The sequence below is a fragment of the Buteo buteo genome, chromosome 31, assembly GCF_964188355.1.
Source record: "Buteo buteo chromosome 31, bButBut1.hap1.1, whole genome shotgun sequence".
Lineage (NCBI taxonomy): Eukaryota > Metazoa > Chordata > Aves > Accipitriformes > Accipitridae > Buteo > Buteo buteo.
Window position 1 is genome coordinate 2725945 of NC_134201.1, and position 27995 is coordinate 2753939.

At 61.9% G+C, this 27995-nt stretch overlaps 2 protein-coding genes across 6 annotated transcripts; one reads left to right on the top strand and one right to left on the bottom strand.

Moving 5' to 3' along the window:
- Positions 1 to 1863: 1863 nt before the first annotated feature.
- On the bottom strand, positions 1864 to 27994 carry LOC142026075 (bolA-like protein 2). 3 transcript variants are annotated; one of them, XM_075018900.1, is made up of 4 exons: positions 27846 to 27994; positions 26092 to 26189; positions 25888 to 25990; positions 2196 to 2329 (listed from the first exon to the last, which is right to left on the bottom strand). In XM_075018900.1, exons 1-3 carry the CDS (start codon positions 27909 to 27911, stop codon positions 25888 to 25890), a joined length of 267 nt encoding a protein of 88 aa, XP_074875001.1. In that variant the 5' UTR covers positions 27912 to 27994; the 3' UTR covers positions 2196 to 2329. The 3 variants fall into 3 exon arrangements, with proteins under 3 accessions (XP_074875000.1, XP_074874999.1, XP_074875001.1); XM_075018899.1 differs by lacking the exons at positions 25888 to 25990; positions 26092 to 26189; positions 27846 to 27994 and adding an exon at positions 3109 to 3297 and having other exon boundaries at positions 1864 to 2329; XM_075018898.1 differs by lacking the exons at positions 25888 to 25990; positions 26092 to 26189; positions 27846 to 27994 and adding an exon at positions 3029 to 3297 and having other exon boundaries at positions 1864 to 2329.
- On the top strand, positions 3441 to 24379 carry ITGAL (integrin subunit alpha L). Of its 3 annotated transcripts, none has more exons than XM_075018799.1 (29): positions 3441 to 3512; positions 6221 to 6329; positions 7504 to 7598; positions 8439 to 8497; positions 8601 to 8715; positions 10064 to 10194; positions 11458 to 11603; positions 12398 to 12542; positions 12773 to 12923; positions 13860 to 13927; positions 14019 to 14151; positions 15444 to 15592; positions 15674 to 15805; positions 17209 to 17412; positions 17499 to 17626; positions 19341 to 19489; positions 19574 to 19725; positions 20457 to 20570; positions 20689 to 20901; positions 21991 to 22101; positions 22188 to 22267; positions 22345 to 22431; positions 22532 to 22607; positions 22696 to 22812; positions 22928 to 23008; positions 23659 to 23769; positions 23861 to 23950; positions 24046 to 24156; positions 24260 to 24379. In XM_075018799.1, exons 1-29 carry the CDS (start codon positions 3455 to 3457, stop codon positions 24377 to 24379), a joined length of 3435 nt encoding a protein of 1144 aa, XP_074874900.1. In that variant the 5' UTR covers positions 3441 to 3454. The 3 variants fall into 3 exon arrangements, with proteins under 3 accessions (XP_074874900.1, XP_074874901.1, XP_074874903.1); XM_075018800.1 differs by having other exon boundaries at positions 15716 to 15805; XM_075018802.1 differs by lacking the exons at positions 3441 to 3512; positions 6221 to 6329; positions 7504 to 7598; positions 8439 to 8497 and having other exon boundaries at positions 8627 to 8715; positions 10116 to 10194.
- Position 27995: the final 1 nt, after the last annotated feature.

Below are 27995 nucleotides of genomic sequence, written 5' to 3' on the forward strand. Positions count from 1 at the left end.
TCACGGCTCATGACCTTCGACTCTTGGCCAAGGCCACCAAAGAGCAGCCAAGGCCACCGAAGAGCGGCCAAGGCCACCAAAGAGCGGCCAAGGCCACCGAAGAGCAGCCAAGGTCACCAAAGAATGGCCAAGGCCACCAAGGAGCAGCCGAGGCCACCAACAAGCGGCCAAGGCCACCAAGGAGCGGCCAAGGCCACCGAAGAGCAGCCGAGGCCACCGAAGAGCGGCCAAGGCCACCAACGAGCAGCCAAGGTCACCAAAGAATGGCCAAGGCCACCGAAGAGCGGCCAAGGCCACCAAAGAGCAGCCGAGGCCACCAAGGAGCGGCCAAGGCCACCGAAGAGCAGCCGAGGCCACCAACAAGCGGTCAAGGCCACCGATGAGCGGCCAAGGCCACCGAAGGGCAGCCAAGGCCACCAACGAGCAGCTGAGGCCACCAACGAGCGGCCGAGGCCACCGAAGAGCGGCCAAGCAAAGCTTTGGTAGAACCAGGACGAAGCTCAAGAGTTGAATCCGGCACAACGGCCGCCCTTGGTGGGATCGGGGGCGGAGAACGTTCCGGAAACAAGATGGCGGACCATGACGGGCAGTGCTGGAGATGGTTTTTTAATTTAAAAAAACGAAAAAAGAAGATTTTTCTCCCCTCGGGTGGGTTTCGATGGATTTTTCTTCTACCTGGAGCTCTTCAAGATGACATTCCTCACCCCCGGTTGGGTGGAGGACGGGCGCGGGTTGGCCGCGGAAGGCGGGATTCGCGGTTTCCTGCACCAATCGGTGTCGAGGAACGCCTCTCGTTGACGGTAACGGAGTCGAGGACCAGCCGGAGGCGGTGGTGGATCTCGCCGCGCAACGGCCGGCGGAGGCCGAGCGGGTCGGTGTCGAGAACGAGGGCGTTGGGAAGGACGTCGCTGGTTTGTCCAACTACGGGAGGACCTTGGGAAGCTTCTGGAGGGGCTCCGGAACCTTCTGGAGGACCTTCAGGAGCTTCTTGAGGGCCTTGAGAAGCTTTTTCAGGGCCTTCAGAGGCTTTTTGGGGGACATCCACAGCTTCTTGAGGACCTTTATGAGCTTCTTAAGGGCCTCCAGAAGCTTTTTGAGGGCCTCGAGAAGCTTTTCGAGGACCTTTATGAGCTTCTTGGAGGCCTCAAGAAGCTTTTCAAGGGCCTTCAGAAGCTTTTTGAGGGCCTTCAGGAGCTTTTTGAGGGCCTCCGCAACTTCTTGAGGGCCTCCAGAAGCTTCTTGAGGCCCTTTATGAGCTTCTTGAAGGCCTCAAGAAGCTTTTTGAGGGCCTTCAGAAGCTTTTTCAGGGCCTTCAGAAGCTTCTTGAGGACCTTTATGAGCTTCTTGAGGGCCTCGAGAAGCTTTTCAAGGGCCTTCAGAAGGTTTTTGAGGGCCTCCACAACTTCTTGAGGGCCTCCAGAAGCTTCTTGAGGCCCTTTATGAGCTCCTTGAAGGCCTCAAGAAGCTTTTTGAGGGCCTTCAGAAGCTTCTTGAGGACTTTTATGAGCTTCTTGAGGTCCTCGTGAAGCTTCTTGAGGGCCTCCGGAAGCTTTTTTAGGGCCTCCACAGCTTCTTGAGGACCTTTATGAGCTTCTTGAGGGCCTCAAGAAGCTTTTTGAGGGCCTCGAGAAGATTTTGAGGGCCTTCAGAAGCTTTTTGAGGGACTCCGCAACTTCTTGAGGGCCTCCAGAAGCTTCTTGAAGACCTTTATGGGCTTCTTGAGGTCCTTGAGAAGCTTTTTGAGGGCCCCCACAACTTCTTGAGGCCCTTTATGAGCTTCTTGAAGGCCTCAAGAAGCTTTTTGAGGACCTTTATGAGCTTCTTGAGGTCCTCCAGTAGCTTTCCGAGGACATTCAGCAGCTTTTTTACGGCCTCCAAAGGTCAAGGGCTCCCGAAGGGACTCGGGGACGCGGCTCAAGGCGGCCCATCGGGATTTGTTACGGCGCAGAAGGGCACCGAGGGTCCCCAGGAGGCTCCGGTTGGCATCGAGGGTCCCCCTGGGGGGCGTCGTCCCCCTCGTCGCCCAGGTCCTCCATCAGGTGGGGGTGCAGGCGACGCATGGCCCGTAGGAACCGCCGGTGCCCTCGGCGTCCCCACGCCGGGGCGGTGGCCAAAAGCCGTCGCATTCGCTCCTGCGGGGTGGGGCCGGCGGCGACCGCCGCCGCTTCCTCGGCGCTCAGCACCCCGTCGGCCTCCAAGCGGTCCAAGAGGGCGGCCACCGCCCGAACCCGCCCGATCAGCGCCAGGCGGTGGCGCGCCACGAAGCGTTCGGCCAGGTCGTCGGCGAGGTCGTCGGCGAGGTCGTCGGCGTCGCGGCTGCGGCGTGGGGCTGCGCGGGTGGAGATGGGGTGGGGGGGGGGGTGTTGAGGGCGTTGGCTGCGCCGCTGCCGGTGTCGGCGCCGCCCTTCGCGCCCGTCAACCACCGGCGACGCTTGTGGCGACGCAACACTCGGTACGGCCGACTGCCGGCACGACCCCAACCCACGGTGGAACCACGGCCACAACCCTCGGCACAACCCCTTGGCACTGCCAATTCTTGGCACAAGCCTTTGGCACAAGCCTTGGCACTGCCAGCCCCTGGCAAAACCCTTTGGCACAACCCTTGGCATCACCAACCCCTGGCAAAACCCTTTGGCACTGCCAACCCTTGGCACAACCCTTTGGCACAACCCTTGGCACCACTAAATCTTGGCCAACCCTCGGCAAAACCCTTTGGCACAACCCTTTGGCACTGCCAACCCTTGGCACAACCCTTTGGCACAACCCTTGGCACCACTAAATCTTGGCCAACTCTTGGCACAACCCTCGGCACGACCCTTTGGCACTGCCAACTCTTGGCACAACCCTTTGGCACAAGCCTTGGCACCACCAAACCTTGGCCAACCCTCGGCACAACCCTTTGGCACGACCCTTTGGCACCGCCAACCCTCGGCAAAACCCTTCGGCACCGCCAACAACCCTCACCGACCCAACTCTCGCGGCGCCGCCCTCCGCCCCCCCCCCACCACCACCGCGACCGCCATCTCACCGTCATCCCCCCCCAATCCGTCGGCCAAATCCAACCGTTGGATGCGCCGTAGAGCTTCCCCCACCACCCTGGCGCCGTACCCTTCCCGGTAAAACCCGATCACCAAATCGGTGAGGTCGAGGGCGTCGGCCCCTTCCATCCTGCCGCGGGGGATGGGGCCGTAACCGGCGGCCAACGGCAACCGGTTCAACGCCGCCTTCAACCGCCGCAGCTCCGCCGCCGACAGCTCTTCCAGCGCCCGCAGGATTCGGTCGCGGCGCCCCGACATTTTTTTTTTTTTTTTGGGGGGGGGGGGGGGGAAGTTTGGCGATTCGGCTTCGCCCAACCGGCACCTGCGGCGGGGGAGGAAGGAAACGGGGGGTGGGGGGTGGGGGAGGGGAGAAGCGTTGGGTGGGGGAGGGGGTGACGCGGGGCCTCGTAGGCAGCATGGCGGCCGTTGGCGCCGGCGGCATCGTCGGCGTCGTGGCGGCGGTTCTGGTGGCCGGTAGGAATTAGGGTGCTGGGTGCAGGCACGGATTGGGGTGCTGGGTGCCCTTCCTGAAATTTGGGAAGGAATTGGGGTGCTGGGTGCGGGCATGGATTGGGGTGCTGGGACCCCTGAGCGAAATTTTTGGGCAGGAATTGGGGTGCTGGGTGCCCTGCCTGCAATTTGGGAAGAAATTGGGGTGCTGGGTGCCCTGCCCGAAAATTTTTGGGGAGGGATTGGGGTGCTGGGTGCCCTTCCTGAAATTTGGAAAGGAATCGGGGTGCTGGGTGCGGGCACGGATTGGGGTGCTGGGTGCCCTGCTCGAAAATTTGGGGAGGAATCGGGGTGCTGGGTGCCCTGCCTGCACCATGGGAAGGAATTGGGGTGCTGGGTGCGGGCAGGGATTGGGGTGCTGAGTACCCTTCCTGAAATTTGGGAAGGGATCGGGGTGCTGGGTGCGGGCATGGATTGGGGTGCTGGGACCCCTGAGCGAAATTTTTGGGCAGGAATTGGGGTGCTGGGTGCCCTGCCTGCAATTTGGGAAGAAATTGGGGTGCTGGGTGCCCTGCCCGAAATTTTTGGGGAGGGATTGGGGTGCTGGGTGCCCTTCCTGAAATTTGGGAAGGAATCAGGGTGCTGGGTGCGGGCACAGATTGGGGTGCTGGGTCCCCTGAGTGAAATTTTTGGGCAGGAATTGGGGTGCTGGGTGCCCTGCCCAAAAATTTTTGGGGAGGGATTAGGGTGCTGGGTGCCCTGCTCAAAATTTGGGGAGGAATCGGGGTGCTGGGTGACCTGCCTGCACCATGGGAAGGAATTGGGGTGCTGGGTGCGGGCACGGATTGGGGTGCTGGGTGCCCTTCCTGAAATTTGGGAAGGAATCGGGGTGCTGGGTGCGGGCACGGATTGGGGTGCTGGGTCCCCTGAGCGAAATTTCGGAAGGGAATTGGGGTGCTGGGTGCCCTGCCCGAAATTTGGGAAGAAATTGGGGTGCTGGGTGCCCTGCTCGAAAATTTTTGGGGAGGAATCGGGGTGCTGGGTGCCCTGCTCGAAAATTTGGGGAGGAATCGGGGTGCTGGGTGCCCTGCCTGCACCATGGGAAGGAATTGGGGTGCTGGGTGCGGGCAGGGATTGGGGTGCTGAGTACCCTTCCTGAAATTTGGGAAGGGATCGGGGTGCTGGGTGCAGGCATGGATTGGGGTGCTGGGTGCCCTACCTGAAATTTTTGGGCAGGGATTGGGGTGCTGGGTGCCCTGCCTGCAATTTGGGAAGAAATTGGTGTGCTGGGTGCCCTGCCCGAAATTTGGGCAGGAATTGGGGTGCTGGGTGCAGGCAGGGATTGGGGTGCTGGGTCCCCTGAACGGAATTTGGGAAGGGATCGGGGTGCTGGGTGCTGTGCCTGCAATTTGGGCACAGATTGGGGTGCTGGGTGCAGGCACGGATTGGGGTGCTGGGTGCCCTGAGCGAAATTTTTGGGCAGGAATTGGGGTGCTGGGTGCCCTGCGTGCAGTTTGGGAAGAAATTGGGGTGCTGGGTGCCCTGCCCGAAGTTTCTGGGAAGGAATTGGGGTGCTGGGTGCCCTGCCCGAAAATTTTTGGAGAGGGATTGGGGTGCTGGGTGCCCTGCTCGAAATTTGGGGAGGAATCGGGGTGCTGGGTGCGGGCACAGATTGGGGTGCTGGGTGCCCTGCCTGCAATTTTTGGGCAAGGATTGGGGTGCTGGGTGCCCTGCCTGCAATTTGGGCAGGATTTGGGGTGCTGGGTGCCCTGCCCGAAAATTTTTGGGGAGGGATTGGGGTGCTGGGTGCCCTGCTCGAAAATTTTTGGGGAGGGATTAGGGTGCTGGGTGCCCTGCGTGCAATTTAGGAAGGGATTGGGGTGCTGGGTGCAGGCAGGGATTGGGGTGCTGGGTGCCCTGACCTAAATTTGGGCAGGGATTGGGGTGCTGGGTGCAGGCAGGGATTGGGGTGCTGGGTGCCCTGACCTAAATTTGGGCAGGGATTGGGGTGCTGGGTGCAGGCAGGGATCAGGGTGCTGGGTGCCCTGCCTGCAATTTTTGGGAAAGGATTGTGGTGCTGGGTGCAGGCAAGGATTAGGGTGCTGGGTCTCCTGCCCGAAATTTGGGAAGGAATTGGGGTGCTGGGTGCAGGCAGGGATTGGGGTGCTGGGTGCCCTGCCCGCAATTTGGGCAGGAATTGGGGTGCTGGGCGCCCTGCCCGAAATTTTTGGGGAGGGATCGGGGTGCTGGGTGCCCTGCCTGCAATTTGGGCAGGATTTGGGGTGCTGGGTGCTGTGCCCAAAATTTTGGAAGGAATTGGGGTGCTGGGTGCCCTGCCTGCAATTTTTGGGCAAGGATTGGGGTGCTGGGTGCCCTGCCTGCAATTTGGGCAGGATTTGGGGTGCTGGGTGCTGGGTGCAAGCAGGGACCGGGGTGCTGAGCACCCTGCCCGCACCGTGGGAACGTCCCGGGGTGCCGGGTGCCCGAAATTCGGCGAGAGCTCCCCGCCCCCCCTCCCCCGCCGCGTCCGCTCCCACGCTTTGGGGAAGGAAACGGGGCCTCAGCGCCGTCCCCGCGCCGTGGGGCTGGGGCAGCCGTGGGGCAGCCGTGGGGCAGCCGTGGGGCAGGGGGTGAGAATCGGGGCAGGAATTTTTTGGGGGGTGAATTGGGGTGTTGGTTTTTTTTTTGGGGGGGGGGTCTCATCGCTTTCCCGGTCTCCGTCCGCCCCATAGCGCTGCCCCACGGCGAAGGGTTCAACGTCCACCCGGCCCCACACCGGGTCCTGACCCACGGCGGGAGACGGAGCTTCGGGCATCGGGTGCTGCAGCTCCAGGGGTCCAGGTATGGGGCGGGGGGGGGGGGGTGGGACCCCCACTTATGGGTCTGACACCTGGGACCCCCCACTCATGGGTCTTGGATGTGTGGGACCCCCAATTATGGGTCACAGACACCCAGGGACCCCCCACTTATGGGTCACAGACGTGGACCTCCCACTTATGGGTCATAGACACCCAGGGACCCCCCACTTATGGGTCACAGACACCTGGGACCCCCACTTATGGGTCTTGGATGCCTGAGACCCCCCCACTTATGGGTCACAGACACCCAGAGACCCCCACTTATGGGTCCCAGACACCTGAGACCCCCCACTTATGGGTCTCAGATGACTGGGACCCCACTTATGGGTCACAGACACCTGGGACCCCCACTTATGGGTCACAGACACCCCCACTTATGGGTCCCAGATACCCAGGGACCCCCACTTATGGGTCACAGACACCCCCACTTATGGGTCCCAGATACCCAGGGACCCCCACTTATGGGTCACAGACACCCAGGGACCCCCGCTTATGGGTCCTCGATGCCTGGGACCCCCCACTTATGGGTCACAGACACCCAGGGACCCCCACTTATGGGTCACAGACACCTGAGACCCCCACTTACTGGTCACAGACACGTGCACTTATGGGTCACAGACACCCAGGGACCCCCACTTATGGGTCTTGGATGCCTGAGACCCCCCCACTTATGGGTCACAGACAGCCAGAGACCCCCACTTATGGGTCCCAGACACATGGGACCCCCCACCTATGGGTCTCAGATGACTGGGACCCCACTTATAGGTCACAGACACCTGGGACCCCCACTTATGGGTCCCAGACACCTGAGACCCCCACTTACTGGTCACAGACACGTGCACTTATGGGTCACAGACACCCAGGGACCCCCACTTATGGGTCACAGACACCTGGGACCCCCCACTTATGGGTCACAGACACCCAAGGTCCCCCACTTATGGGGCCCAGACACCTGAGACCCCCACTTATGGGTCACAGACACGTGCACTTATGGGTCACAGACACCTGGGACCCCCCACTTATGGGTCACAGACACCCAGGGACCCCCACTTATGGGTCTCAGATGCCTGGAACCCCCCACTTATGGGTCCCAGACACCTGGGACCCCCCACTTATGGGTCCCGGGTGCCCCCCTGACCCTCCCCTCCCCCCCCCAGGATCATGGTGGGCGCCCCGGCGGAGGTGGGGGAGGGGGGCCGGTTGTTCCAGTGTCTGGTGGAGACGGGAGAGTGCCGGGAGGTGGAGGTGGAAGGTGGGACTGGGGGGGACTGGGATTGGGGTGGGATTGGGACTGGGATTGGGATGGACTGGGATTGGGATCGGGACTGGAATGGGATTGGGACTGGGATTGGGACTGGGACTGGGAATGGAACTGGGATGGACTGGGATGATTGGGACTGGGATTGGGACTGGGATTGGGATTGGGACTGGGATTGGGACTGGAATGGGACTGGGATTGGGATTGGGACTGGGATGGACTGGGATTGGGACTGGGATAGGGATGGACTGGGATTGGGACTGGGAGTGGGATTGGGACTGGGATGGGGTGGGATTGGGACTGGGACTGGGACTGGGACTGGGATGGACTGGGATGATTGGGACTGGGATTGGGACTGGGATTGGGACTGGGATTGGGATTGGGACTGGAATGGGACTGGGATGGACTGGAATTGGGACTGGGACTGGGAATGGGACTGGGATGGACTGGGATGATTGGGACTGGGATTGGGACTGGGATTGGGACTGGGATGGACTGGGATTGGGACTGGGATTGGGATTGGGACTGGAATGGGACTGGGATGGACTGGAATTGGGACTGGGATGGACTGGGACTGGGACTGGGATTGGGATTGGGACTGGGATGGACTGGGATTGGGACTGGGATGGGGTGGGACGGAATGGGTTGGGGGTGGGATTGGGCTGGGATTGGGACTGGGACTGGGATTGGGACTGGGATGGACTGGGATGGGGTGGGATTGGGTGGGACGGAACGGGTTGGGGGTGGGATTGGCACTGGGATTGGGACTGGGATTGGGACTGGGATTGGGCTGGCTCCGCCCACCCCGCCCCCACCCCCCCCACCCCGCCCCAGGAAACAGCACCCAGACCCACATGGGAATGGCCTTGGCCCGTGACGGTGACATCACCATCGTAAGTCACCGACCCCGGCGGGGACGACGACACGTGGGAGGGAGCGACCCCACCCACCCCTCCCACGCCCCACCCACCCCACCTGCCCCTCCCCCCCCCCCAGGCCTGCGGCCCCGGGTTGACCCGCGAGTGCGACCGCAACGTCTACACCAGCGGCCTCTGTCTTCTCCTCGACCCACAACTGAAGCTCCGGCAGGTCCTGGCGCCTGGATACCAAGGTGAGGGGCTCAGACCTTTTGACCTTTGACCCCAGGGTCAACCCGTTGGCCGTCCAATCGCCCAAGAGCTTGGCCAACCCCTTGGAGGGTCTGGCAGCTGCCTGCCCTCCCCATGAAGACCTCGGTGGTTGACCCATGGGGACGCTGAGGCGTGACCCGTGCCACCCGTTGACCCTACGGCCACCCTACCGCCCAATCGTTGACCTTATGGCCACCCTACCGCCCAATCGTTGACCTTATGGCCACTCTACCGCCCAATCGTTGACCCTACGGCCACCCTACCACCCAATCATTGACCCTACGGCCACCCTACCGCCCAATCGTTGACCCTATGGCCACTCTACCGCCCAATCGTTGACCCCAGGGTCAACCCATTGGCCATCCGACCACCCAAGAGCTTGGCCAACCCCTTCGAGGTTGACCCATGGGGACGTTGAGGCGTGACCCGTGCCACCCGTTGACCCTACGGCCACCCTACCGCCCAATCGTTGACCCTACGGCCACCCTACCGCCCAATCGTTGACCTTACGGCCACCCTACCGCCCAATCGTTGACCCTATGGCCACTCTACCGCCCAATCGTTGACCCTACGGCCACCCTACCGCCCAATCGTTGACCTTACGGCCACCCTACCGCCCAATCGTTGACCCTACGGCCATCCTACCGCCCAATCGTTGACCCTACGGCCATCCTACCACCCAATCATTGACCCTATGGACATCCTGCCACCCAATCGTTGACCTTATGGCCACTCTACCGCCCAATCGTTGACCCTACAGCCACCCCACCGCCCAATCGTTGACCCTACGGCCACCCTACCGCCCAATCGTTGACCTTACAGCCACCCTACCGCCCAATCGTTGACCCTACGGCCACCCTACTGCCCAATCGTTGACCCTACGGCCACTCTACCGCCCAATCGTTGACCTTATGGCCACCCTACCGCCCAATCCTTGACCCTACGGCCACCCTACCGCCCAATCGTTGACCCTACGGCCACCCTACCGCCCAATCGTTGACCCTACGGCCATCCTACCGCCCAATCGTTGACCCTATGGCCATCCTACCACCCAATCGTTGACCTTATGGCCACTCTACCGCCCAATCGTTGACCCTACGGCCATCCTACCACCCAATCGTTGACCTTATGGCCACTCTACCGCCCAATCGTTGACCCTACGGCCATCCTGCCACCCAATCGTTGACCTTATGGCCATCCTACCGCCCAATCGTTGACCCCAGGGTCAACCCGTTGGCCGTCCAACCACCCAAGAGCTTGGCCAACCCCTCGGAGGGTCTCCAGCCGCCCGCCCCTGAGGGTCCTCTCCCGTCCCCCCCGCGGCGGCAGGCTGTTTGCCGGGGAAGGTGGACTTGGTCTTCCTCTTCGACGGCTCCAACAGCATGAGCCCGGAGCAGTTCGACGCCATCCGGGATTTCATGGTGGACGTGATGGAGAAGCTGGAGAACACGTCCATCCGCGTGGGTCATCGGGGGGGGGGGGGGCACGGGTGGGGCTGGGGGGCGGCTATGGGGCGTCTATAGGGGTGTGGGGGGGGGATATGGGGGTCTAGGGGGGCTATGGGTCATCTATGGGGTCTGTGGGGGTGGATATGGGGTCTGTGGGGTGTCTATGGGGTCTGTGGGGGGTCTATGGGGGCTATGGGAGGTCTATGGGGCATCTATGGGGTCTATGGGGGGGCTATGGGAGGCTATGGGGGTCTATGGGGCATCTATGGGGTCTATGGGGTCTATGGGGGGGCTATGGGGGTCTATGGGGCATCTATGGCATCTATGGGGGGTCTTTGGGGTCTATGGGGTCTGTGGGGGGGTCTATGGGGTTCTATGGGGTCTATGGGGTGTCTATGGGGTCTGTGGGGGGTCTATGGGGGCTATAGGAGGCTATGGGGTCTGTGCGGGTCTCTGGGGCATCTATAGGGGTCTATGGGGGGTCTATGGGGGCATCTATGGGGTCTATGGGGGTGGCTGTGGGGCCTAGGGGGGGCTATGGGGGACTATGTGGGTCCATGGGGGTCTATGGGGATCTTATGGGGGGCTATGGGGCATCTATGGGGTCTATGGGGGGCTATGGGGGTCTATGGGGCATCTATGGTGTCTATGGGGGTGGATATGGGGTCTATGGGGGTCTACGGGGTCTATGGGGGTTATGGGGGTCTATGGGGCATCTATGGCATCTATGGGGGGTCTATGGGGTCTGTGGGGGGGTCTATGGGGGTTCTATGGGGTCTATGAGGGTGGATATGGGGTCTATGGGGTGTCTATGGGGTCTGTGCGGGGTCTCTGGGGCGTCTATAGGGGTCTATGGGGGGTCTATGGGGTCTATGGGGGTGGCTATGGGGTCTAGGGGGGGCTATGGGGGACTATGTGGGTCCATGGGGGTCTATGGGGATCTTATGGGGGGGGCTATGGGGCTCTATGGGGTCTATGGGGCATCTATGGGGTCTATGGGGGGCTATGGGAGGCTATGGGGGTCTATGGGGCATCTATGGGGTCTATGGGGGGTCTACGGGGTCTATGGGGGTCTATGGGGTCTATGGGGCATCTATGGCATCTATGGGGGGTCTTTGGGGTCTATGGGGGGTCTATGGGGTCTGTGGGGGGGTCTATGTGGGTTCTATGGGGTCTATGGGGTCTAAGGGGGTATATGGGCATCTATGGGGTCTCTGGGGGCTGTGGGGGGTCTCTGGGGTCTGTGGGCCCCGCGGTGACGGCGCCGTGGGGCAGTTCGGGGCGGTGCAGTTCTCGGCGGAGGTGCGGCTCCAGTTCACGTTGGCCGATTACGCGGCTCGGCCCCGGCCCCGCGAGCTCTTCGCCGGCCTGAAGCAGCTCCGCAGCCTCACCGACACCTTCGCCGCCATCGACTACGTCGTGTGAGCACCACCGCCACCCCCTGCCCCATCCCTGCCCCATCGCTGCCCCATAGCTGCCCCATTGCCTCCCCCAGCGCCCTACCGCATCCCCACCGACATCTTCTCCGTCATCGAATGCGGCGCATGAGCATCCCTCCCTCCCTGCCCCATAGCTGACCCATAGCCGACCCATCCCTGCCCCATAGCTGCCCCATAGCCGACCCATCCCTGCCCCATAGCTGCCCCATAGCTGTCCCACTGCCTCCCCCAGTGCCCTACTTCATCCCCACCAACATCTTCTCCATCATCACCTGCGTCGCATGAGCATCTCACCATCCCTGCCCCATAGCTGCCCCATAGCTGCCCCATAGCTGCCCCATAGCTGCCCCATTGCCTCCCCCAGCGCCCTACCGCATCCCCACCGACATCTTCTCCGTCATCAAATGCGGCGCATGAGCATCCCTCCCTCCCTGCCCCATCGCTGCCCCATAGCTGACCCATCCCTGCCCCATAGCTGCCCCATAGCTGCCCCACTGCCTCCCCCAGCGCCCTACTTCATCCCACCAACATCTTCACCGTCATCGCCTGCGTCGCATGAGCATCCCACCATCCCTGCCCCATCGCTGCCCCATCGCTGCCCCATAGCTGCCCCATAGCTGCCCCATTGCCGCCCCATTGCCTCCCCCAGCGCCCTACTTCATCCCACCAACATCTTCACCGTCATCGCCTGCGGTGCATGAGCATCCCACCATCCCTGCCCCATCGCTGCCCCATAGCTGCCCCATAGCTGCCCCACGGCTCCCCTCCCCCCCCAGGAAAACCATCTTCACCCCCGAGAAGGGGGCGCGGGCGGGGGCCAAGCGGGTGCTGATCATCATCACCGACGGCGACGCCACCGACCAGGACCGCGGCAGCATCCGGGAGGCGGAGGAGCGTGACATCATCCGTTACATCATCGGGGTGAGCGACCACGCCCCCGTAGACGGTCGCGGGGGGGGGGGTCGGTCTACGACCTCCGTGATGTCACGGGGTCGAGGCCAAAAATCCCCTGAGATGGGGGAGAGCGGGACCCACCCCCCCCCCCAAAAAAAATTCACCCCCAAAAAATTCACCCCCCAAAAAAGGCCAAAACGCCCCAAAAAAGGCCAAAATGCCCCAAAACGCCCCCAAAAAATCCCATTTTCCGCCAGGTGGGCAACAACTTCGGCAGCCCCGACACCCGCCTCTACCTCAGCCAATTCGCCTCCCACCCCAGCTCCGAGTTCGTCAAAGTCCTCGACAGCTTCGAGAAATTACGGGGCCTCTTCCGCGAGCTGCAGGCCAAGATCTACGACATCGAAGGTGGCGGCGTTGGCCAACGACCCCCCCCCCCAAAAAAAAAACCAAAAAAAAATTATAAAGGGGGGCGACGGGGTCAACGAACGACACATCCCCCCCAAAAAACAAAAAAAACAAATTAAAAAAACATTATAAAGGGGGGCGATGGGGTCAACGAACGACACATCCCCCCAAAAAAACAAAAAAACAAATTAAAAAAACATTATAAAGGGGGGCGATGGGGTCAACGAATGACACATCCCCCCAAAAAAACAAAAAAAAAATTAAAAAAACATTATAAAGGGGGGCGATGGGGTCAACGAACGACACATCCCCCAAAAAAAACAAATTAAAAAAACATTATAAAGGGGGTCGATGGGGTCAACGAACGACACATCCCCCAAAAAACCAAAAAAAACAAATTAAAAAAACATTATAAAGGGGGGCAACGGGGTCAACGAACGACACATCCCCCCAAAAAAACAAAAAAAAAATTTAATAAACATTATAAAGGGGGTCGATGGGGTCAACGAATGACACATCCCCCCCCCCAAAATCCAAAAAATTAAAAAAAACATTATAAAGGGGGTCGATGGGGTCAACGAATGACACGTTCCCCCAAAAAAACAAAAAAAAAAAAGAAATTGAGAAGGCGGTGTGTTCTTGACCCCACCCTCCTCCCCCAAAAAACCCAAAAAAGTCTTGACCCCGCCCTCCTCACCCAAAAAAAACAAAAAAAGAAGAAATTGAGAAGGGGGTGTGTTCTTGACCCCACCCTCCTCCCCCCAAAAAAACAAAAAAATTCTTGACCCCGCCCTCCTCACCCAAAAAAAACCCAAAAATAAGAAATTGAGAAGGCGGCGTGTTCTTGACCCCGCCCTCCTCCCCCCAAAAAACTCCAAAAATAAGAAATTGAGCAGGGGGCGTGTTCTTGACCCCGCCCGCCCCCGCCCGTTTCAGGCACCAGCGACTTGAACCGTTTCCACCTGGAGCTCTGCTCCAGCGGGATGAGCGTGGAGGCGGTCCAGGTAAGCCGGAAGGGCGTGTCTCCGGGAGGCGGGGCTCGGGGGACCCTCCCTTTTTTCCATCACGTGACCCCGCCCCGGCCCCGCCCCGCAGGGCCGTTGGGTGACGGGAGCGGTGGGGGCCGACAATTGGGCCGGCGGGTTGGTGGAGCTGGAGGACGCGAAGGCGAACGAGACGTTCGTGGCCAGCCCGTCGCTGGAGGAGAACGTGACGGACACCTACCTGGGTCGGTAAAAAAGTCAAAATTCCAAAAATTCCAAAATTTCAATTTGCTCTGAGTTTCCGAAAAATCGCTCTGAGTTTAGGAAAAATCACTCTGAGTTTCCAAAAAATCGATCTGAGTTTCCAAAAATAGCTCTGAGTTTCTGAAAATCGCTCTGAGTTTCAAAAAAATTGCTCTGAGTTTCCGAAAATCGCTCTGAGTTTCAAAAAATCGCTCTGAGTTTAGGAAAAATCGCTCTGAGTTTCCGAAAAATCACTCTGAGTTTCTGAAAATCGCTCTGAGTTTCTGAAAAATCACTCTGAGTTTCCAAAAAATCGCTCTGTTTCCAAAAATCGCTCTGAGTTTCCGAAAAATCGCTCTGAGTTTCAAAAAAATCACTCTGAGTTTCAAAAAATCGCTCTGAGTTTCCGAAAAATCACTCTGAGTTTCAAAAAAATCACTCTGAGTTTCCGAAAAATCGCTCTGAGTTTCTGAAAATCGCTCTGAGTTTCAAAAAAATCACTCTGAGTTTCAAAAAATCGCTCTGAGTTTCCGAAAAATCACTCTGAGTTTCCGAAAAATCGCTCTGAGTTTCTGAAAATCACTCTGAGTTTCAAAAAAATTGCTCTGAGTTTCCGAAAAATCGCTGAGTTTCCAAAAATCGCTCTGAGTTTCCGAAAAATCGCTCTGAGTTTCCGAAAATCGCTCTGAGTTTCTGAAAATCTCGGGCGATTCTCTTAATTTATCTTGTTCTAGCATTAATTACTCACTCCCACGTCTTAGTTCTGTACGACCTTTCTTCCGTTGATTCAGCTTGACCGGGTTTTCGTGACCAGGTTGACCACGGCGACCCCAATTTGGGGACCAGGTTGACCATGGTGACCCGGTTGACCACGTTGACCCCAATTTGGTGACCAGGTTGACCTCGGTGACCCCAATTTGGTGACCAGGTTGACCATGGTGACATGGTTGACCACGGTGACCCCAATTTGGGGGCCAGGTTGACCATGGTGACCCGGTTGACCACGGTGACCCCAATTTGGTGACCAGGTTGACCATGGTGACACGGTTGACCACGTTGACCCCACCTTGGGGACCAAGTTGACCATGGTGACGTGGTTGACCACGTTGACCCCAATTTGGTGACCAGGTTGACCGTGGTGACCCGGTTGACCACATTGACCCCAATTTGGTGACCAGGTTGACCATGGTGACGCGGTTGACCACGTTGACCCCAATTTGGTGACCAGGTTGACCGTGGTGACCCCACCTCGGGGACCCCGTTGACCACGCTGACCCTCGTTCCCCCCCCCCAGGCTACGCGGTGGCCGGCCTACGCGTCCCCAACCGGGTGCTGGTGGCAGCGGGCGCCCCCCGTCACCGCCACGTCGGCAGCGTGGTCCTCTTCGAGGTCCCAGAAGCCACCGGGAGCTGGCGGGTGCTGCAGACCCTCCCCGGCGAGCAGGTAAGGGGCGGCGGCGGCGGGTGGGTGACCTCGGGGGTGTCCCCGCCGCCGCCCCCTCGGTGACATCGGCGTCACCCTTAGGTGGGCTCGTATTTTGGGGCCACCCTCTGCGCCCTGGAGCAGGGCGGGGTGACGGTGGCCTTGCTGGTGGGCGCCCCCAACCACTTCGACGGGCGGCGCGGGGGACGGGTGCACGTCTACCGGTGGCAGAAGGTAAAGGGGGGACGGCAAAGGTGGGGGGCACGCGGCTATGGGGGGTGGGGGGTGGGGTGACACCAGCTCGGGGACGTGGGGTGGCCGAGGGGACCTGGACGCAAGGATCATGGGGTGACCAGGAGGACCCCAACTCGGGGTGAGAAGGAGCAGGGGGAGCGAGGTGACCCCAACCCAAGGACACGGGGTGACCGAGGTGACCCCAACTCAAAGATCATGGCACCAAGGTGACCCCAACCCAAGGATCATGGGACCAGGGTGACCAAGGTGACCCCAACCCAAGGATCATGGGATCAAGGTCACCCAACCCAAGGACACGGGGTGACCAAGGTGACCCCAACCCAAGGTCATGGGGTGACCAAGGTGGCCCCAACCCAAAGATCATGGGACCAAGGTCACCCAACCCAAGGCCGTGGGTTGACCAAAGTGACCCCAACCCAAGGATCATGGGATCAAGGTCACCCAACCCAAGGACACGGGGTGACCGAGGTGACCCCAACCCAAGGGTCATGGGACCAGGGTGACCAAGGTGACCCCAACCCAAGGTCATGGGTTGACCAAGGTGACCCCAACTCAAGGATCATGGGCTTGGAGTGACCAAGGTGACCCCAACCCAAAGATCATGGGACCAAGGTCACCCAACCCAAGGACACGGGGTGACCAAGGTGACCCCAACCCAAGGATCATGGGACCAGGGTGACCAAGGTGACCCCAACCCAAAGATCATGGGACCAAGGTCACCCAACCCAAGGACACGGGGTGACTGAGGTGACCCCAACTCAAAGATCATGGCACCAAGGTGACCCCAACGCAAGGATCATGGGACCAGGGTGACCAAGGTGACCCCAACCCAAGGTCATGGGTTGACCAAGGTGACCCCAACCCAAGGATCATGGGACCAGGGTCACCGAACCCAAGGACATGGGGTGACCAAGGTGACCCCAACCCAAGGATCATGGGACCAAGGTGACCCCAACCCAAGGCCATGGGTTGACCAAGGTGACCCCAACCCAAGGTCATGGGTTGACCAAGGTGACCCCAACCCAACGATCATGGGACCAAGGTCACCCAACCCAAGGACACGGGGTGACCAAGGTGACCCCAACCCAAGGATCATGGGATCAAGGTCACCCAACCCAAGGCCATGGGTTGACCAAGGTGACCCCAACCCAAGGTCATGGGGTGACCATGGTGACCCCAACCCAAGGATCATGGGACCGGGGTGACCAAGGTCACCCAACCCAAGGATCATGGGACCAGGGTCACCCAACCCAAGGTCATGGGATCAAGGTCACCCAACCCAAGGCCATGGGTTGACCAAGGTGACCCCAACCCAAGGATCCTGGGTCGGGGTTGGCCGAGACGCCGCCGATGACCCCGCCCCGCCGTCCTTGTCCCCGCAGGACGCCCTGGAGGTGGCCGAGGAGCTGCGGGGCGCCCCCGGGCACCCTCTGGGCCGTTTCGGCGCCTCGGTGGCCACCTTGGGCGACCTGGACGGCGACGCCGTTCCCGAGGTGGCGGTGGGCGCCCCGATGGAGGACGAAGAGCGAGGGGTCGTCTACGTCTTCTCCGGCCGGCCGGGGGGGGTGGAGCCTCGTTACGGCCAGGTGGGGTGGCGGGGCGGGGCCGGGGCGGGGTGGGCGGCGAGGGCGTGGCGCTGATGGTGTGTCCGTCCCCCCCCCCTCCCCAAAAGCGTTTGGAGGGCCGGGCGGCGGCGGGGCTGCGGTTCTTCGGGCAGGCGTTGGACGGAGCCATGGACCTCACCGGGGACGGGCTGGTGGACCTGGTGGTGGGCGCCGAAGGGCACGTGGTGGTCCTCAGGTGGGGGCGGGGCGAGGGGGGCGGGGTCAAGGGGGTGGGGGCGTTGGGGACGGGGACAAGGAGGGGGTGGGGACGTGGGGATGGGGATAAAGGACCGTGGTGGGGACGTGGGGATGGAGGTGGGGACGTGGGGTTGGGGATGTGGGGACGTGGAGATGGTTGGGGACAAGGACGTGGGGTTGGGGACAAGGGCGTGGTGGGGACGTGGGGATGGAGGTGGGGACACGGGGTTGGGGACGTGGGGGTGGGGACAAGGAGATGGGGACGGGGACACGGGGTTGGGGACGTGGGGACATGGAGATGGGGACAAGGGGATGGGGTTGGGGACAAGGACGTGGGGTTGGGGACAAGGAGGTGGTGGGGACGTGGGGATGGAGGTGGGGACACGGGGTTGGGGACGTGGGGACGTGGAGATGGTTGGGGACAAGGAGGTGGGGCTGGGGACAAGGAGGTGGGGACGGGGACAAGGACATGGTGGGGACGTGGGGATGGGGACATGGGGACGTGGAGATGGGGACAAGGACATTGGGTTGGGGACAAGGAGATGGGGACAGGGACATGGGATGGGGACAAGGAGGTGGTGGGGACGTGGGGATGGGGACACGGGGATGGGGACGTGGGACGTGGGATGGGGACAAGGACGTGGGGTTGGGGACAAGGAGGTGGTGGGGACGTGGGGTTGGGGACATGGGGACGTGGAGATGGGGACAAGGACGTGGGGTTGGGGACAAGGACGTGGTGGGGACGTGGGGACGTGGAGATGGGGACAAGGACATTGGGTTGGGGACAAGGAGATGGGGACGGGGACGTGGGATGGAGACAAGGACGTGGTGGGGACGTGGGGATGGAGGTGGGGACGTGGGGTTGGGGACATGGGGGTGGGGACAAGGAGATGGGGACGGGGACACGGGGTTGGGGACGTGGGGACATGGAGATGGTTGGGGACAAGGAGGTGGGGTTGGGGACAAGGGCGTGGTGGGGACGTGGGGATGGGGACACGGGGATGGGGACGTGGGGACGTGGGGATGGGGACAAGGAGGTGGGGTTGGGGACACGGGGACGGGGACGTGGGGGTGAAGGAGGTGGTGGGGACGCGGGGACGGGGACGCGGGGTTGGGGATTTGGGGACATGAAGACGGGGACATGGGGACGGTCGTGGGGACGGGGACGGGGGCGTGGTGGGGACGGGGTGGGGATGGGGGCGTGGTGGGGACAGGGGGTGGGGACGGGGGCGTGGTGGGGACGTGGGGACGGAGGTGGGGACGTGGGGTTGGGGACGAGGACGTGGTGGTGGGGACAAGGACACGGGGACGTGGGGACAAAGCCACGGGGACGGGGACGTGGGGCGGGGACGTGGGCGTGGTGGGGACATGGGGTGGGGACGAGGAGGTGGGGACGTGGGGCGGGGACGTGGGCGTGGTGGGGACATGGGGTGGGGACGTGGGGTGGGGACAAGGACACAGGGGACGTGGGGTGGGGACACGGGGTTGGTGGTGGGGGCAGGGACGAGGCCGTGGGGCCCAGAAGACGGCGGTGAAGCCATCGGGCGTGGCCAGGCGGGGCGTGGCCACGGGGACGTGGCCAGGAGGGGGCGGGGAAGGGGCAGAGCAACCCCCCCCCCCCCGGGTGACACCACGTGGGAGGAGACGGCGCCAGCGCCCCGAGGCGGGCAGGGCGGAGAGGGGTGACATCACCGGTGCCGCCCCGCCCTTAGGTCACGCCCGGTGATAACGGTCACGCCCCACGTGACCTTCGACCCCCCCGAAATCCCCACCGCCCGGGTCGACTGCTCCGGCGTCGCCGGCGCCAACGTCACCGTCGGCCTCTGCTTCGACGTCCGCCGGGTCAGCCGCGCCTACACAGGTGGGCGGGGCCGCCAGGGTAACCCCGCCCCGCCACGCCCTGCCACGCCCCACCCTTTTGACTTTTTGACCTTTTGACCTCCAGGAGAGCTGGAGACCTCCCTGGATTTCCGCTTGGAGGTCGACCCGCAGCGAGCGCGGGGGCGTGGCGACTTCGGGGCGGGGCGGCGGGCGTGGCACGGGCGGCTGTCCGTCACGGAGGGGCAGAGCTGCAAGGCAGAGGAGCTAAAGATCCCAGTACGGGACCCACACTTGGGGGGCTGGACCCATATTTGGGGGCGGGACCCACACTTGGGGGGCAGGACCCACACTTGGGGGGCGGGATGCAAACTTGGGGGTCGGGACCCACACTTGGGGGCCTGGACCCATATTTGGGGGCGGGACTCACACTTGGGGGGCGGGACCCACACTTGGGGGGCGGGATGCAAACGTGGGGGGGTGGGAGCTATACTTGAGGGGTGGGAGCCACACTTGGGGGGCTGGACCCACACTTGGGGGGCAGGACCCCTATTTGGGGGGCAGGACCCGCATTTGGGGGCCGGGAGCCATATTTGGGGGGTGGGACCCACACTTATGGGGTGAATTAGGGTGAATTTGGGGGGGTGACCCACACTTATGGGGTGAATTAGGGTGAATTTGGGGGGGTGACCCACACTTATGGGGTGATTGGGGGGAGTGACCCACACTTATGGGGTGAATTGGGGGGTGACCCACACTTATGGGGTGAATTAGGGTGAATTTGGGGGGGTGACCCACACTTATGGGGTGAATTGGGGGGTGACCCACACTTATGGGGTGTAACTGGGAAGGGGGGGGGGGCGGCGACTGGCCCCACTGGCGTGCCCCACACTTCTGGGGCTGTGCCCCATAGAAAAGTGGGGTGACCCCCATTTTAGCAGAGGGGAGGGGGGGGGATGCCCCCACTTATGGGGCACCCCCCATCTCCGCCCCGCCCCCCAATTTTCCAGCCCTGCCTCGAGGATTTCGTCACCCCCATCCGCATCTCCGTCACCGTCTCCCTGCCCCACGGCGACCCCCGCGACCCCCTCCTGCCCCCCAACAACCCCCCAACCTGGACCGAGGTAAGGGGGCAGACCCTCGCCGTGGGGCAGAGATGTGGGGCGCGACCGAGGCGGGACGTTTCCCCCCCCCAAAAAAAATTTACCCCGCCCCCTTTTTTTTTAATTTTTCACCCCATAGATCCCCTTCGAGAAGAACTGTGGGGCAGACGAGGTGTGCGAGGCCGACTTGGGGGTCGCGGCGTTACCGGGGGAGCCGGCGGTTTTGGGGGTCGCCGGCGCTGAATTTGGGGTCCGGTTGGTTGTGGGGAACAAAGGAGAAGACGCTTATGGGGCGGCCCTACAACTGCAGCACCCCGCGGGGCTCTCCCTACGGCGGGCGAGGGCCACCCAGGTCAGTGGGGTGCCCCACAGATCCCAGCCCCATAGATCCCAGCCCCACACGTCCTGATGCTGTGGGTCAAAAGGGTCCCAGGTGTCTGGGCCCCACAGATCCCAGCCCCACACATCCTGGCGCTGTGGGTCAGAAGGGTCCCAGGCGTCCGGACCCCACAGATCCCTGCCCCATAGATCCTTGCCCCATATATCCCAGCCCCACACATCCTGGCACCATGGGTCGGAAGGGTCCCAGGCATCTGGGCCCCACAGATCCCTGCCCCACAGATCCCAGCCCCATAGATTCCAGCCCCACAGATCCCTGCCCCACGGATCCCTCAGCCCCACAGATCCCAGCCCCATGGATTCCAGCCCCACAGATCACAGCCCCACATGTCCTGACGCCGTGGGTCAGAAGGGTCCCAGGTGTCCGGGCCCCACAGATCCCTGCCCCATAGATCCCAGCCGCATAGATCCCTGCCCCACAGATCCTTCAGCCCCACAGATCCCAGCCCCACAGATCCTTCAGCCCCACAGATCCCTGCCCCACGGATCCCAGCCCCACACATCCTGGCGCCGTGGGTCGGAAGGGTCCCAGGTGTCCAGGCCCCACAGATCCCTGCCCCATAGATCCCTGCCCCACAGATCCTGACGTTGTGGGTCAGAAGGGTCCCAGGCATGTGGACCCCATAGATCCCAGCCCCACAGATCCCAGCCCCACATGTCCTGATGCTGTGGGTCGGAAGGGTCCCAGGCATCCGGACCCCACAGATCTCAGCCCCACAGATCCCTGACCCACAGATCCCTGACCCATAGATCCCAGCCCCACATGTCCTGGCACGATGGGTCTGAGGGGACACAGGCATTCAGGCCCCACGGATCCCAGCCCCACACATCCTGACGCCGTGGGTCAGAAGGGTCCCAGGCGTCCGGGCCCCACAGATCCCAGCCCCACACATCCTGACGCCGTGGGTCAGAAGGGTCCCAGGCGTCCGGGCCCCACAGATCCCAGCCCCACACATCCTGACGCCGTGGGTCAGAAGGGTCCCAGGCGTCCGGGCCCCACAGATCCCTGCCCCACAGATCCCAGCCCCACATCTCCCCACAGGCCACCGCCCCGGTGTCCATCGCCTGCTGGGACCCCGACGTTTCCGTGGGGCAGCCGTGGGGGGCCCTGACCTGTAACATCAGCCGCCCCGTCCTCCGGGCCGGTTGGCAGGTGAGCTATGGGGCAGGCTATGGGGCAGGTTCGCCGTGGGGCAGGTTCGCCGTGGGGCAGCCCCCCAACCCCCTGCCCCACACCAGGTGACGGTGGAGCTGACGTTCGACATCCTCCAAAACACCTCGTGGAACGAATCCGCGCCGCTGACGGCGACCGCCGGCAGGTGGGGGGAATCTATGGGGCGGAGAGGGGGGTTGTGGGTCGCCGTGGGGCAGGACGAACCCCTTCTCTGCCCCACAGCGACAACGAGCCCCCCGCCGCGCTGGAGGATAACGAGGTCGCCTGGGTCGTCCCCGTTCGCTTCGCTCTGGGTCTGGTGGCCACGTGGTGAGACCCACGCGTTCCTGCCCCACACGTTCCTGCCCCACACGTTCCTGCCCCACAGAAGACATTTCGGGCCCCACCGATTTCTCTGCCCCACATATAGGCAAGAGGATTCCACCCCCTACCTCAACTTCACCTCCCGCCACCCCGAAAACAAGAACCTGCACCATCGCTATAGGGTGAGCGCCCCGCCCCATAGCGCCGCCCCACACCCCCCCGCCCCATAGCGCCACTGACCCACGTCTCTGCCCCACACGCGCCTCGTAGCTGGACACCATCTTGCCTCCGCCCCACGGCAGCCCCCCCCCGAGGGTGACGGCCTTCGTCCTCCTGCCCCACGCGCTGCCCCACGGCGTGACGGTGGCCGACCCCCAAGTGCGAACGGTGAGCGGGTTTCGGACCCATAGCGTGCCCCACGGCGCTCCCCCCCGCCCCCAAAATATGGGGCGGGGACGCAGCCCAACTCCCCCCCCCCCCCAACTTTTCCCCTGCCCCATAGGAGTCGGGCAGCGCCTGCGACGCCGTGGGGCAGGAGGAGGAAGACGCCGTGGGGCAGGAGCTGCGGAGGAACATCGCTGAGGTGGGGGGTGCTGTGGGGCTGGGACCCACATGTTGGGGGTGCTGTGGGGCAGGGGGACCCGTATATTTGGGCGCTATGGGGCAGGAGGGACCGTTATAGGGGTGCTATGGGGCGGGGGGGACCCACATATTGGGGTGCTATGGGGCGACCCATATATTAAGGCGCTATGGGGCAGAGCGACCCACATATTGGGATGCTATGGGGCGGGAAAATCCATATATTGGGGTGCTATGGGGCAGGAGGACCCATATATTTGGGTTCTATGGGGCAGGAGGGACCATAATAAGGGTGCTATGGGGCAGAGTGACCCACATATTGGGGCGCTATGGGGCAGGGAGACCCCCATTTTGGGTTGCTATGGGGCAGGGGGACCCACATAATGGGGTGCTATGGGGCACAGTGACCCACATGTTGGGTCGCTATGGGGCAGTGACCCATATATTAGGGCGCTATGGGGCAGAGGGACCCCCATTTTGGGCCGCTATGGGGCGACCCACATATTACGGCGCTATGGGGCAGGGACACGCCCATTTTGGGCCGCTATGGGGCAGAAGCCCCCACATCCCGCGGCTGTACGTGATTGGAGGAGGGGGTGGGTGGGGGTGGGTGGGGCTTGCCCCTCCCCCCTCTCCTGACCCCTCCCCCCCCAGACTTGCTCCACCCCCGAGCTCCGCCTCTTCCGCTGCCCCCCCGCCCAACTTGCGGCCGCCGGCTCCGCCCTCCTCCTCACCGCCACCCTCCTGGCCCCGCCCACCATCCAGGTACGGGGGGGGGAAGAGGCGGGGCTCAGAGGGAGGGTGTGGCCGCCCCTCCCCCACCCCTTCACCATATTTAACCCCTCCCACCTTTCAGAGCCCCGCCCGCCCCCGCTTCTGCTCCGCCCTCTGGGTCGCCATCGCCCCGCCCCGCTTCGAGGTCAACGCCCAATTCCTCCGCGCTCAGGTAACGAGGCGGGGGAGGGGAGACACGCCCTGCCCCGCCCCACCCTGACCCCCACCCTGACCCCTCCCCGTGACCCCTGACCCCGGTTCCCGCAGGGGGTCACGGAGGTGGAGCTTATCCGCGAGGTCGACGCCCTCCCCGTCTACGTGGGGGGAGGAGTGGGGGGGCTCCTCCTCCTCCTCATCATCATCTTCGGCCTCTTTAAGGTGACCCCTCCCCCCACCCCCTGCATCTCATTAAGGGCCGGGCCACGCCCCTGCCCTGGGAGGCCACGCCCACCCTCATTTACATTTTTTCCCCTCCCCCCAGTGCGGATTTTTCAAGCGGAATTACCGGGAGCGGCTCGACCAGGAGGGGGAGGGGCAGGGGGAGGGGGTGGGGGAGGGGGAAGGGGAGGGGGAGGGGTCGGGCGAGGACACGCCCCCCTGACCCCTCCCCCCCAATAGCGGGGGTCCCGCCCCTCCCCCCACCCCAATAAAGAGGTTTTCGGCCCCTCCCCCACCCCGCCTTGTGGGTCTGTGGGGGCGTGGCTACAGGGAGAGGGGGCGTGGCTGTTGGAGAGGGGGCGTGGCTTCGAGGGGAGGGGTGGGGTCGGTGTAGGAGGGGGTGTGGCCGCCCAAAGGGGGCGTGGCTCGCAGGGGAAAGGGGGTGTGACCCCAAGGGGGGAGTAGAGAAGGGGGCGTGGCTAGGAGGGAGGGGGCGTGTCTCCATCAGGGGAGTGTGGGCGGGGTTTGGCGGGGAGGGCGGGGCTACGGGGAGAGGGGCGGGGCTACGGAGGCTGGGAATGAGCAGGGGATATGCTAAGGAGCAAGGAGATATGTTAATGAGCAGGGGATATGCTAATGAGCGCCCCTGGCTGTTAATAAGGGGTCTGCCAAGGAGCAGTGGGATATGCTAATGAGCGTTTGTGCCTGATAAATGAACAGAGGGATATGCTAATGAGCAAAGGGATATGCTAATGAGCAACCCTGCCTGTTAAAGAGCGGCGCGTTAATGAGCAGAGGGATATGCTAATGAGCGTTTGTGTCTGTTAATGAGCACGGGGAATGCTAATCAGCAGCAGGATACGCTAATGAGCACCCCTGCCTGTTAATGAGCAGGGGATATGCTAATGAGCGCCCCTGCCTGTTAAAGAGGGGCCTGTTAATGAGCAGGGGGATATGCTAATGAGCGTTGCTGCTTGACCCTGAGGTATGTGTTAATGAGGGATTTATGCTAATGAGGGGAGGGGTACCAGGGTGGCTCCCACTAACAAAAGCCCCGGAGGGTGTGTCTGTATGCTAATGAGGAGTGGGGCGCGCTAATTAAGACTGGGACGTGCTAACGAGAGGTGGGGTACGGCGATATGGGGGTTGTGCGGCGCCGGGGGCGGAGCTTGATAATGAGGGCGGGGCATAAGGGCCACTTTATGCTAATAAGGAGGTGGGATATGCTAACGAGGTGAAGCTAACGAGGGGCCCTATGCAAATAAGCAGCAGCACACGCTAACGAGGGGGCAGGGGCAGGTTCCGTGCAGGCAGCTAGTTAGCATCGATGACGTTAATTAGGGGGCGGGGCATGCTAATGGAGGCGCGGGGGGGGCCGCTCGTTAAGGCTAACGAGCCCGGGAACGGCCCCGAAGGGGGCGTGGCCGCTCGGAAGCCTACGGCAGGGAGGGTGCGGTGCCGCGCTAACGAGGGTGTCCTGCGAGCGATATGCTAATGAGGGGCGTTATGCTAATGCTATGCTAATGAGGGGTGCTATGCTAATGCTATGCTAATGAGGGGCGATACGCTAATGAGGGCGATGCTTGTAAGGAGGACGGGACGCTGATGCACGGAGATAACGGGGGGGGGGGAGGGTGAAATGAGGGTAGAGGCTTAACGAGGGGGCGGAGCCTCCGCCGGGGCGGGGCGGGCGGCGCCAAGGACGGCCCGGAGGCGCTAATTGATGCAAACCTATGCAAATTTATGCTCGTCCGCCCACTGCTCGGGGGTGAGGGTGCGCTGCTCCAGGGCGTGGATCCGCTCCAGCTCCTCCCCCAGCGCCTCGTTCACCAGCCTTTAATTAGACAAAGGGGGGGGGCGGGGGCTCATTAGGGAAGCCCCGCCCGTTATGCTAATGAGGCCCCGCCCCCTCCCCCCCGTTGGCCCCGCCCTCACCGGTGCCGCTGGAGCAGCCCCTTCCCGCGGAACATGGCCGACACCACCAGCAGGCGGAAGCTCCCGGCGCAGCGCTCGCCCGACGTCGACTCCACCTCCTAACGAAGCGATTGATTAATTAATTAATTAATTAACACCCCCGCGCTAACGAACCGCCCCCCCCCCACCCCGGATTCATTAACATAACCCCCAAACTCATTAACATACTTCGCCGGGCCTCGGATATAACGGCCCCGGGGATTAATTGACGTCCCTTCCCCCCGGAATTCATTAACAACCTGCCACGTTAATTAATATCCCATGGGCTAATTAACACCCATGGACTAATTAACACCCACCAGGGCTAATTAAACACCCACCAGGCACCAATTAACACCCCCAAGAACTAATTAACAACCCCAAGAACTAATTAACACCCCCCAGGCACCAATTAACACCCCCAAGAACTAATTAACAACCCCAAGAACTAATTGACACCCCCCAGGCACCAATTAACACCCCCCAGGGCTAATTAACACCCCCCATGCATGAATTAGCAGCCCCCGGGTTAATTAACAACCCCCAGGATTAATTAACACCCCCCGGGTTTAATTAACGACCCCCAGGATTAAATAGCACCCCCCGGTTTAATTAACGACCCCCAGGATTATATTAGCGCCCCCTCGGTTTAATTAACGACCCGCAGGATTAATTAACAACCCCCAGGATGAAATAACACCCCAGTGCATAAATTAACACCCCCCCCCCCGAATCTCATTAACCTCCCCCAGGCACTAATTAACACCCCCCGGAGGACTAATTAACCCCCCCAGCACTAATTAACACCCCCCAAGGACTCAATAACACCCCCCAGGCCCTAATTAACACCCCCAGGCCCTAATTAACCCCCTCCGGCACTAATTAACACCCCCTAAGGACCAATTAACCCCCCCAGGCACCAATTAACCCCCTTCCAAGCACTAATCAACACCCCCCCGCCCTAATTAACACCCCCCGGCACTAATTAACACCCCCCAGGCCCTAATTAACCCCCCCAGGCCCTAATTACCCCCCCCAGGCCCTAACACCCCCGCAGGCCCTAATTAACCCCCTCCTGGCACTAATTAACACCCCCAACCACTAATTAACACCCCCCAAGGACTCAATAACACCCCCCAGGCCCTAATTAACCCCCTCCGGCACTAATTAACACCCCCTAAGGACCAATTAACCCCCCCAGGCCCTAATTAACACCCCCCAAGCCCTAACTAACACCCCCCGCAGGCCCTAATTAACCCCCTCTGGCACTAATTAACACCCCCAACCACTAATTAACCCCCCCCAAGGACTTCATACCCCCCCCAGGCCCTAATTAACACCCCCAGGCCCTAATTAACCCCCTCTGGCACTAATTAACACCCCCTAAGGACCAATTAACCCCCCCAGGCACCAATTAACACCCTCCCAAGCACTAATCAACACCCCCCCGCCCTAATTAACACCCCCCCGGCACTAATTAACACCCCGCAGGCCCTAATTAACACCCCCCGGCACTAATTAACACCCCCCAGGCCCTAATTAACACCCCCCAGGCCCTAATTAACACCCCCCAAGCCCTAACTAACACCCCCGCAGGCCCTAATTAACCCCCTCCGGCACTAATTAACACCCCCCAACCACTAATTAACCCCCCCCAAGGACTTCATACCCCCCCCAGGCCCTAATTAACCCCCCCCAGGCCCTAATTAACCCCCCCCAGGCCCTAATTAACCCACCACATGCTCCGCCCCCAGCCGCCGCTCCAGCTTCTCCCTCAGCGCCTCCGCGCTCAGCGCCGCCATCCCCCCGCCCCCCGCGCGGCGCTTCCGCCGACGTCACTTCCTCCCCTCACCGAGGCGGAACTCCCTCCCTTTTACCGAGGCGAG

Bases quoted from the DNA above. Each gene is read 5' to 3' on its own strand.
- LOC142026075 (XM_075018898.1), bottom strand. From the start codon at position 3,296: ATGTCGGGGCGCCGCGACCGAATCCTGCGGGCGCTGGAAGAGCTGTCG. The intron at 2,330-3,028 runs GTGAGATGGCGG...CCACCCGCGCAG, and splicing joins CGGATTGGGGGGGGATGACG to CCCCACGCCGCAGCCGCGAC.
- ITGAL (XM_075018799.1), top strand. From the start codon at position 3,455: ATGGCGGCCGTTGGCGCCGGCGGCATCGTCGGCGTCGTGGCGGCGGTT. The intron at 11,604-12,397 runs GTGAGCACCACC...CTCCCCCCCCAG, and splicing joins GCCGCCATCGACTACGTCGT to GAAAACCATCTTCACCCCCG. The intron at 12,924-13,859 runs GTGGCGGCGTTG...CGCCCGTTTCAG, and splicing joins CAAGATCTACGACATCGAAG to GCACCAGCGACTTGAACCGT.